Below are 12362 nucleotides of genomic sequence, written 5' to 3' on the forward strand. Positions count from 1 at the left end.
CCACTTAATAACTGCAGATGTGTAATGTAACATTAAGTAATATATATGTACATGTTACAGATGACCGAGACAGTGCTAATGAAAGAAAGGGAGACAGCGTCGTAGATGGGAAGATGATATTAAAAAAAACCATATCTAGAAAAGATAAGCGCAGAATCGCATTCGGTGGCGAATTCTATCTAGTATTATGTCAATACGTGAAGGAAAACCTTTTTACGAAAATTGCGAGTATGAAATTTCGAACACTTGCAGTTAATATAGAGGAAGAGTGCAGAATGCTAATTTTTTTTTTAATTATGCAAAAAATACATTTAGTCAATAAAAAAAACATTACACACACTGCCATGTACTTGACACACATATATATGTTTACTTGTTACTGCTGGTTCAAGATCTTTTTGTATTTTTTATTACGATCGAATTTCGACCACTGGGCGATTAGTTTATATAAAAACAGCGATTATATAAAAAGAACAAGTTACAAATGAAATTATTTTTTTATCTAACCTCATTTCCAATTCATTTGTGTAGCCATTCGACACGAAGGTATCATCGTAGTCTGGCAGCGAGTACTTGGTCCTTCTCATCATGAGGAGCTTCGGCATCAGCTGCAGGAACAATTTCTTCATCCATGGTGACATTGTATGAGTGGACGGAGACCTAAAGAATAAAGGACACTTTATTACCTGTTGCAAGCAGCTTGAACAATTTTTTTTATACATATATCATTAATTTTATTTGATGTATTATTAATATTCATTTTTATATACTTTTTTTTACTTATATAGTTTTGCGTTTTCTATGTGACGGACAATTATTATATTCTCAACAGTATTTTTTTAAGACTTTAATTTAATTTATTATGAATTTGTTTCCAGTGTATATTTATATATAAGTTCTAGGTTGACTTGAATGTGCTACAATGGACGAGGTTATGTAAACATAACAATAAAGACCAATCTCTCTTCTTAGTAATTGAAGAACGAGTAGGTAGTTATCCATCTATGTACACATTCTTACTTTACTGTATAACAGTATAGACAAAACAAAGAGAGAGAATGTCACTAAAGTCAGTCATAGAAACGACGTAACTGTGAATAAAATTTTTAATTTTTAATAAGTTAATATTTTAAGTGTCATATAAATATTATAAAGTGTGTTTTGCTGTTACCTTTGCTGTTGCACAAATAAACAACTAAAAGGATCTTAATGGAAATTGACATGAAAATAAATTGTTTATCTATCACGGAGTTTATATATATCTATCTATCTAAGAGAAAAGAGAGTATAAAATCTCAAAAAATCACGGATGTTAATTACCTATGTTCTACGATTTTTTTAATTTATTATCATTGCCTGATTTTATCCCATTATTTGAAGTATATCAATCTTTCCCACTGATCCCTATTGGCCGTCATATCTGAGCATACTCTCATTTTATTCATATCCTCCTTCACACAATCCATCCATCTTTTGTTGGTCGTTAAAAATTATTAAGTCGCAGTTTGCTGTACAGTTAGTACATATATTAATTTTTAAACTCGCCATTAACAAAACACATAACAATCTTATTACAATTAAACACTTAATAGATAATAACTTGACAACTGCTTCGCAAACGAGCTCGTTAACAAAACATTAAACATACGCACTCACAATCGTTCAAGTATTCATTTCATTACAAGCTGTTAATCTTGTCGTTTTCGTCAACGTGTTAATTAAAGTTAATTTTAACGTTAATTAGCGAATAAGTCTTCCAGTCGCGTTTGCCTGATTACAAAGGGTTCCGCTATTAATATTGTTTATAGAGTCAGCTGCACAATCTAGGCTATATTTATTATATTAGCTGTGATTTAAGTATATTTTAATAATGACAAATTAAAAATACAAATACAAAAATATAGTCCATGAGCCCGTAAATCCTGTAAATTTATTGGATGGTGACTGCAAAAAGTCGATTCACCTCTTTCAGCCGCCAAGCAGCTTTGTAAACTATGTAATTGTAGGGTGCGTTTAGCATATGAAGTAAGTAAGGGTGATAACATTTCAGCAGTGGACGTCTTCCGGGCTGAGATGATGATGATAACATTTAGTCTTCGGGAGTGACAACGCATGACTGTCAAGTAACGTGCCATCCGTCGTGTTTATTAAAGAACTATTCTAATGCTGTTGGCCTGTACCACGTCTGGTTGACCGCCACGCGGAAAGGGAATCTGGAAATCACTATGATAAATTCCAGGTAAATTTCTCACGATGGGCTAACTGACCTGACCGTATGCTTATCTCATCAGCCTCCACTTGTGTCCTGCCAGCGTAAACGTTAGCGCGGGTAGGAATACCATTCCATTAAAAAAAATGCTGTAGGCCACAGCTGGCCTTTACAACTTCACCGAACGAGGGGGGCGAGTGCAGTCCAAATCCTAGGAAGTACTTATGGAGCGACTAAAGCCAACTAACGCCTGATGGGTGTTTTTTTCTGAGTACTCTAACGTTGGCCCTAGCTGGTCTTTACAGCTTCACCTGACGATAGGGAGCGCGTGCAGATGGTAACCCAAACCCGCGGAAGAACTTGTGCATCGACTGAAAGCCAACTCCTGCCTTACAAATACGACCTTAGTCTGAGGGATTCGAACCTCGACTTAAGCCGTCGTATTTTCGAACCCTGTTTGAATTAAACGAGAGATGAATCGGAAGGAGGCAAACATGTTGGTACCCTACTTGATGGTAAACGACAATGCGTGCAGATGGCACTCCAGCGCGGAAGGACTTATAGAGCGACTGAAGTCCAACTGTCTGACGGATCTATTCATGTACGAGTATGTACTCGTATATATAAACGACGATTAGGTATCTCCTTCCATCAGATTATTTAGAAATACATTTATATTTGCTACCTCCGCTTTTTTAAAACGGGCTGCAAAATGTTACGGTTGAATAAACTCCAAAACTAATAAACGGTGTCCTGGACGGTATAGGGTTCCGTATAATTTTATACGCATTGTTTGGGCGAGCCGCGTGCATTCAATAATAGCATCCCCTCACTACCCCATAAGCCGTATTTCACACACTATTGTCCTATTATCGATGTGACATCGTTACAATGAACGGAAGATTTATGAGTCTGTTTGGCTATTTTACAGGTCAGCTATTTCATTATGAGGGTATTTTTTTCGACTATAATGTTCAATGACTACGGTCAAGTGATTACATATTTATATAAAGTGAACTATATTTGTATTAAACTTAAATATTATAGAGAGCGACGTGGACTAATGGTGAAATACCCTAAATTACGCCCAAGAGATCCTGAGTTCAAATCTAGCCAACACCAAAAAAATAATTTGTATGTTAATTTAACTCTTCATTGAAGGGTATCGATATTAAAAAACAAACTTAATCCCAGAGTAGTCGGTAAGAGGGCATGGGGCGCCTGCCACGGTCGATTTGAAAACCAAGCGTAATATCAAGTGGTGGTGAAGGCAGTCACCACAACATCGACAATTTTAATGCCTCTGTCTACCCCATCTGACATAAGAGTCGTAACAGCATATTTTTATGTTTTTATGTAATATTGTTATGACGTCACCTATTTCGAAATTTCGTTTATACTATTCTGCTAAAACTCTGGAAGCAGGCTATGTATGGGTGAAAATTATGTATTACAATAGTAGAAAGGTCTAATCTTTATATACAAAAACTAGCTAGTCCCGGCAAACGTTGTTTTGCCTTAAAATAAAATAAAAATTAGGGGTGGACTACCCCTAACATTTAGGGGGATGAAAAATAGATGTTGGCCGATTCTCAGACCTACTCAATACGCTCACAAAATTTCATGAGAATCGGTCAAGCCGTTTCGGGGGAGTATGGGAACGAAAACTGTGACACAAGAATTTTATATATAAGAACATTACGTGTGACGTTGTTTGTCCGCGATGAACTCCTAAAGTACTGAACCGATTGCTAATTTAATTTACACATTGTGTGCAGTTTGTTCCAACTTGAAAGATATAGCTTACTTTATCGATATGGGATAGCTTAAATCTCAATTTATAGTCGCAATATTATTTTAATCAAGAACCTTTGACACAGCAACGCGTGGTCGGGTCTGCTACTGTATGTATACATATAATGTAGATAGGAATGCGTCACACGAAAACTTTATTTTCATTGTTTTATTTTTTTTTACACATATGTTTAATTAGATAAAAAATTCAAAATCTCTTTATTGTGGAGATCACTTAGGTTTGCTATGAGTGTGATGTGACAGTGAAATTACAACGTACGCACAACATCATACTTTTCATTAATGGTATAGCAGGATTGGTACTAGGGATTTTTACATGTTTTTTGCCATTTGGGCTTAGAGAACCGACAACTCGTTTACCCTTCAAATTAAAAAAAACTAAGCCAATACGCATTGCGGATGCAGTATTAGTCACACAGCTGTTTTCACGAAAACATGGGTGCATACTAAATTAATTATAACTACTTAAATACTGACATTAAATTAATAATTTATTGTTTAACAATTCAATAAGAGGTTAGTATGTTTTATTAGTGATATATATACACATATGATGTCATTTTATTTACAGATACTAATTACAGTTAAAAGTATTTCAGTTAGTAAATTAGTATGCTTAACATGTTTAATAGTAATAAGAGTTATATTATTTATTATTTTAAATGAGTTTTAAGATGTACTGTAAGCTGCCTGCCTCTACTTTCGTGCATTTATATTTAATTTCATTAGTAATTAAAGTAACTCTAATTGTGCTCATTGCATATTATTATTAATAACATAGAACATATTTAAACGGTATTTTAAAATTTAAAGCTTTATAATTGATGTCTGAATGATGAATATTATTGAGCATTAATAAGAACTAATGCAAACATTAAGAATACTTACCTAAAATGTACGTTGAGAACGCACACCGTCATCCATACACTGAGCGATACCAAAATCATTGTGAACAGCAAATACTTTCCTAACAACGGTATCGCCAGTGATGTCGGCGGTATTATCTCAGCCAGTAACAGGAAAAACACCGTCAGTGATACCAGGATAGAGATGCTTAATGATATCTACGAGAAAACACATATATTACCTGAAATGGACGTTAAGTATGCATACAGTGACCCATACGCTGAGCGAGACGAGTATCATCGTGAACAGTAGATATTTCCCAAGCAAAGGAATCGCCAGGGATGTTGGCGGGATGATCTCGGCCAGACCAAGGAAGAACACTGTGAGGGAGACCAGGATGGAGATGCAGAGCGATATCTAAGGGAGAGAAGTCCTTTTTGAATTAGACAATTTTGGAAAAGCTGAAATTGTCTTTCCACTTGTGTAATTGTTATGCGAAGTTGTTAGTTTTCTTGTCATTAAAGACGCATTTAAAGCTGGTAGTGATTGCTTAAGTGATTCTGAAGTGTTTAGCATGCAGCATGAAATTGTAGTTGAACGTGTAGCATTATAATGAAATGTCGTGTATAGTTTTATTTTAAAAATATACGCTTTGCTTTAAATATTAATAGTATTTATTTTATACAATTTAGTAAAGCAAAATCGCAAGAAACTGCTTCTACTGGTACAGATAACTAAGACAAGATAACTACAGGTTTTTTAACAAAATCAACGACATAAGCGTAAACTGATTAAGCTATGCAGGTTCTGAAGTTTAACAATAACAGAAATGTACAAATACCAGATTACAATAAAGAAAATTTATTGTACTATTTAAGAATCATTCAAGTGTATAAGAACACTATTGTAAATTTCTGTTAATCATGGTTTTTAAACCATTTTATAATTTAATATTTCACAAAAATAATCATTGTTACATATATGTACATTTTAAGATATCCACGCTTTTGATTTAATGATATATTAAAGTACAGTTTAATATATACTTTTTTTCTAAATGATGTCTATAGAAATAGTAGAATAATCAGCATGCAAATACTAGTATGTACCTGCATTACAATTGATTAAAGTAGTAAAAATAGGTAGTACAATAATCACAGAAAAATAGAAATATATATGTAATTTAATAGTTTTTATATGTTCTATTAAACTGTTAAGTTTAGAAGATATTGGAAAAAATTCGAATAATATAAAAAACTGTTTTTCCTAGTGAATCATAACAAAACAAATCTGCCACGACTGAATTTCAAAAAGCATGTTGGAGGCAAGACTTTGTCAATCTTGTTCCAATACATCTATTATTCATTATGAGTGCGATACACTACAATGGCACTCAGAATGAATCGTAAAATAGAAGTTAACATAGGAAATCCTGATTATATATCTTTGGCAAATTTATTTCACTATTATTTCCCGTGGAAAGACAATAATGATGAACAAACCCTTTTTAATGATACTAACACACTCACACATCTAACTAATGAATCAAAAAAGACTATTGGTAACGATGGGTGTTATAAAGGCATGGAATATGGATGGTACAATGGACTAAAGGATGGATACATACATGCCCCTAATGCACTCTATCCTGTTAAATATAGACATCGAAAGGTATCTGATCTTATGATTTATTTTAATTGCAAAACTATTACACTTATCCTAATATATGTTGTAGAATGCATATTCATTATTGATACATACCAATTGAAGTTTTAGATGAATAATACTCTTCTTTAAACGCCTATTTCTAAATTCTGTTTGTAATTGGGTTAATAAAACCAGATTGCCTTCGATGTACAGGCGTAATTTCACACATTACACTTAGCAGAACAATTGATATAAATAAGGATTTGGCTTCTGCAATTTAGACTCCACAGTACTATAAATACAATAATGATGATGTTCATAATCTGTTACCATATTTGTAAGATTACAAAGGTTTTTATTTAATGCCAAGCAATAAGGATAAGGGCACAACAGTTGTCTAATTTGCAGACTAATATTTAATGCGTTCTCCACATATCTTCTATAACAAACATAAACAAACATTAGATCATCAAAATGTTATGGATAAACATACCTTCTCACCAGAATCCGATGGCAGATAAAATACTAAAACAGTTAGAAATGTGAGACCAACGCAAGGAATAATCAAATTAACAGTATAAAATAGGGTTTTACGGCGCATTGTCAGTTTGAACGTGATGTCTGAAACAAACAACAGTGTCTAGTTAATTATAACTGTAATCAACACAGAATAATATTAACTAAATTAGATGATTAATGATTTACTTAAATAATAGTATTTAAGTAAGTAGTGTATAAGTATAAAGACCATCGAAGTCGTACATCAAGTTATAGTAACGGATGATAGAATCCAAAATTAGGAAATCCGTAGAAGATAGTTTATTTATTTATTTATTAAAGCTTACAAAAATAAAGATGCATGTGGCGGATGTAATACCTAAAGGTACACATATTTGTTTTCATGAGTATAATTGTTTGTCCGGGAGTTCTCTTCTATGTCTGTATTTACAAAAAAATGTAGTAGTCTAGTCCTTATAACACAAGCTCTTCTTAGCTAATGATCAGATAGCACTCTGTAAATAGCCTTGGATATAAAAAACATAAAAAAATATTACCAGAAAAAGGCTCTGGACAACACGGGTAATATTCCTCGTTCCTAGTAGCGGGCACTTCCAATATGTCCCATTCAACAGACAGGTAAAATTCGCTGAGGTCAATTCCTACAGGCACCAAACTGCTTCCTGGAGACTGGTCCATGTGTTTTAGGTCCACCTTATAAATACAAAGTTTAATGAAATTACGAAAAGAGTAACGCCAAACTTAGCTCGCATTTTGTATAGTGGTTTACAGTGAAATTATTGTTTTTGAACTAGACTTCATAATTATTAGAATCGTTAGTCTAAGTGCCGGTTCTGAGGTCTTCGTCATATAATGTCCCAAAGCCGAGATATAGTGTCCCAAAACTTTGAGAGCCATCAGGTGCAACACGCGGCGTACATTCCATAACGCATGACCCGCTCCCAAAATAGGTTTGTCAATAAAATGTCGTTTCCGGAGATACCTCAGTATCTCCTACTTCTACTTGCTTTGTAATCTTGAAATAATGCAGTGAAATTTCAGGATATGGTTGGTGTAACATTAGTCCTCTAGAAATAGCACCTCATGACGGATATTAACTTCGTATAATGTCTATGGTGCAATGCATTTATTATATAGGCTTACCATCTGATGTGCCGTTATTTTGTTTTCTAAAGAAATATAAAGATACTGAGCTAATACCTGAGCACCATTGTAAGTCCAAGAACCAAACTTCATGAAACAAGTTTGTTCGTCAAACGGAAAGTACTCTACGTTGATTTCACAAGACGACTTGTAAATAGCTGGGGGTTTCCAGTTCACTTCCCCTGTGTACTTTAAAGTTGCCTTTGTCATGAGAGTCACCTGGAAATATATAATAATAGTTACTTTTAATAAGAAAGCTAGAGCGTCATAGTCTAATGGTTTTTAACTATAAATTATACACAAGAGGTAGTAAATTCAAAGTGGCCAACACGAAATACATACTAATAATACAATAATTGTGTGTTATCAACTGAATTTCCGGTGATGAAAAAACCAATATTAAACCAAAAATTAGAAACTCACAAAAAAAAAATTTCGTATTAAATTCCTCTTCACTTAATTACAATAGCCTAGCTGGCCTTACTATATGTCTGTACTGTCATCTTGTGTTGCAGATATGTGAATATTATTCACTACTGCCCATTAAAAAAGACTCTCTTTTGAGTACATGTCTTTTACAACTACGCATCAACTGCTATTTATGTGTTTTACTGCACTATATGTCGTCATAAAAATAGAACCAATTTTGGTCCCAAATTCAATTTCACTCACAGACTCTGTATTTATGAGTGTGAAACCGATTTGGGTATTTTCCATGTACAATATGTATGTATTTACAAACAAATGTATTTAAGTACTTATATCAGTTGTCTAGTACCCACTATAAATCAAGCTTTGCTTAGCACTAGATGGCGCTGTGTAGGTTGACCTTAGTTAATATTATTGTATTTACCTCATAATTTCCATCCCAGTTATTATAGAGGACAATATCAGGTAGCCAAATGTGTTCAGATGGCACGTACAGCATCTCGAGACCGCCGTAATCTTCGGGATTCCAAGTCAACTTATAGTCATACCATTTCTGAAATTAAAGAGATTTATATTCAGTTCTAGCATAAGCGTCACTAGATTGTCCAACTGAAGATATAAAATAACGACAAAACAAAATTATTAGAATTTTTCAATGGATGGTAATGTAATGGTGCTCGACTCCTCGATCCTATACTGGTGCCCCGCCTTCGCTAACGGTTTACGCTGGTGGGGCACCAGTAAAGGATAATAGGATGAAAATCAGGTCAGGCCAGTTAGCCCATATCGAAAAATTTACCAGAAATTTATCACGATGGTTTCCAAGGGAAACCGCGTGGAGGTCAACTTGACATTACATTGCTATTAATGGGGTTATTAGTCCACATTACTAACAATCCCTTTCCCCCCAATTATTGGTATTAAATCATAACGTAACTATTAAAGATATAAAATAAAATATTTAAATTTTGTTTAATAGTGTGTATTAAACAAAATTTAAATATTTTTATCTTTAATTTAAATTTATGTATTAAACAAAATTTAAATATTTTATTTTATATCTTTAATTTCCACGTTACGGGCTCGCCTATCATATTGCGTATATTTTAATTTTTTGCTACAATGATGCAAATTTATCACGATGGTTTCCAGGAGGAACAGCGTGGAGGTCAACCTGACATTACATTGCTATCAATGGGGTTATTAGTCCACATTACTAATAATCACCCTCCCTCCAATTATTGATATTAAGCACGATTATAATGTGTATTAAAAAAGTTAAAATTTTGTACAATACAAAATATCTTTGATTTCCACGTGACGGGCTCGCCTTCCATCTTTCGAATATTTTAATTTTTTGCTTATGCTACAATGGTGCAAATAAGTATACATACATGTGTTATTAAATCATATCTTAAGGAAGGTATTACATATGAATGTAAATGGTTATAAGGGCAGAGGAAGACCGAAAAAGAGATGGGTGGACTCTGTGAAAGATGATATGGTAAGAAAAAGATTAAATAATGAGATAACTGCGAATATGGATAAATGGAAGAGAAACACATATTACGCCGACCCCAAATAAATGGGATAAGGAACAAGCAGATGATAACATGTGCACTGATTTTAAAAAAAATACCGAAGTCTATGGAGTGTACTTACTTGTTCAACCCATAGATTCGTCGTCATGACCTGATTCTTCAAATTGACTTCCATCAGCTGTGACAATTTGAGACCGAGTCGGACGGTGAGTATGTCGGTAACATTGGTGACAGGCCGTATTAATCTGTTGTAGTTGCTCAATAAATCGTCATATAGCCGTTTCACATCTGGATTTGCTTCTAATAGCTTTACACCTGGAGATGACAAGTAATAATAATAATAACCGTGGACAATTCTAGTCCGAAACTCAGCAAAGCTTGTGTTATGGGTACTAGACAATAGATATAAATACATGGATATATTTTTTTTTTTGTAAATACATAGGTATTATAATGTAAACGTACGTAAACAACCAGACCGATACAAACAATCATAGTCGTGAATACAAATATTTGTACCATGCGAGGAGTCGAACCCGCGATTTCCGGATAATAAGCTTTTTAACGTTGCAGGCGATTCAATTAAAAAGTTAAAGCTTTGTGTTGATAGTTCAATTGTATTAGAAAACATATAACTAATGAATAAAAATATTATAAAATATTAATAATGTGAAAATATTAAGAATTAGGTTTTTTTTGTAATATAATATATACTGTCGCCGATACTATACTTTTTATTTAAACTTATCACTTTTTTTATTTATTTTTATAACAACTCCATACATTATACATTCCCAACAATTCTATACATTACCGAAAATATGAGATAAATATATTTCTGTTTTGTAATAAAATTAATAATTTAAATTAATTATTTTAATGAATTTGAATTTTATTAAAATAATGAATACACAGTCTCAATCGTCAATCATAAATACAAAATATTTTAAAGTGTGGGGATTGAACCCGCGATCTCTGCAACATGCGGAAATACACCATCTAGGTCATAAATATGCTCAGAAACATATTCGTTTCCATTATCCAATTTATTTAAATAGAATAAATAATTTTCTTAACATATTCTTAGTTTATTAGAACTAGGAATAATAGAATCATAAGAGCAGTCAAAAATTATCACTATTTAGTTCTTTTATTATTTATTTTTCTAATTTTTATTGCACCACATTTAAAAAAAATAAGAGCTAACACGAATGTGAGATAAGGTGTTCCGGAAAGGTTAAACCGTAGTGCTTAACTACTAAGTAATAGCTAATTATTAATTGTTTATCTGTATGATATATTCTATAAATAATTTATAATATATTGAATACTTACAGAAACAATTCCTGGTGTAGGTCAAAAGTAACCACACAATTCCTAATTTCATTTTGGCACTGTTTAGTATTTAATTCTTTATCATTTCAGTATATCATGTTTACAATGACAGGATGCTGTGCATCGAGAAAAAGTGAATTTGCGCATGCGTGATCAATAAAATACCTAAACAAATATATATATATGGTAAGATACGCCCATTGCATTGCGAATTTGGGAGATTCATGCATACGTAGCGATTCGTAGACGTGCTACGAAGGACTATTAAGTTCTAAAATAATGCCATAGATGGCGTTATTACTGAAAATAAATATTCTAGTCTGTTGATTAAGATGTATTTTGTTATAGGAAAAAATAAAAGCCTGGAGTAATAAAAAAATACTTTATTGTCTAAACAATAATTGATAACTTTCAGAAATAATAGGAACTTATACATATGTTGGTATTTATAGCATAAATCTAAATCGGTATAAAGAATAAAAAGATGTGCGAGAAAACTATTATTGGGGAACTTTATCAACATAATAAAACTCAAAACAATGATTACTTACATGTTTGTCTGTCTGTGCATTGATGTGCGACAATCTAAAACGTGGTAACCGAGTAGTGGTAACTGGGTACATATTTATAGTTACACATACATATACAATAAATTTACAATATAATAACTATACATACTACAACCCTGTTTAAAGTGTGTGACAATTTTGTAGATAACTAGTGTGGAATGACACTAGTTTCAAAAGCTTTTCTTTTACAACTGTATTGTAGTAAACTTAATACAAATCTTTGCGTGTATTTTATTTCAATCGTTTTACAAACAATAAAGTTATTTATAATAAATACATAACTATATAAAAATACCTTAAATAGTATAT

At 32.7% G+C, this 12362-nt stretch overlaps 1 protein-coding gene across 1 annotated transcript in view; it reads right to left on the reverse strand.

Moving 5' to 3' along the window:
* Positions 1–11591, reverse strand: part of LOC131855063 (acetylcholine receptor subunit beta-like 2) — a 36473-nt gene extending 24882 nt beyond the window's left edge. Inside the window, exons 1-8 of the mRNA XM_059206275.1 lie at positions 11485–11591; positions 10271–10464; positions 9033–9161; positions 8237–8398; positions 7573–7729; positions 7011–7138; positions 5112–5287; positions 508–660 (exon numbers count right to left, since the gene is read on the reverse strand). Of these exons, the coding sequence (XP_059062258.1) occupies positions 508–660; positions 5112–5287; positions 7011–7138; positions 7573–7729; positions 8237–8398; positions 9033–9161; positions 10271–10464; positions 11485–11536 (1151 nt within the window). The 5' untranslated portion in view covers positions 11537–11591. The remainder of the gene's footprint in view (positions 1–507; positions 661–5111; positions 5288–7010; positions 7139–7572; positions 7730–8236; positions 8399–9032; positions 9162–10270; positions 10465–11484) is intronic.
* Between the last annotated feature and the right edge of the window lie 771 nt (positions 11592–12362).

The sequence above is a fragment of the Achroia grisella genome, unplaced genomic scaffold (genome assembly GCF_030625045.1).
Source record: "Achroia grisella isolate CSIRO2021 unplaced genomic scaffold, CSIRO_AGI_Agris_v1 utg1295, whole genome shotgun sequence".
NCBI classification, from domain to species: domain Eukaryota; kingdom Metazoa; phylum Arthropoda; class Insecta; order Lepidoptera; family Pyralidae; genus Achroia; species Achroia grisella.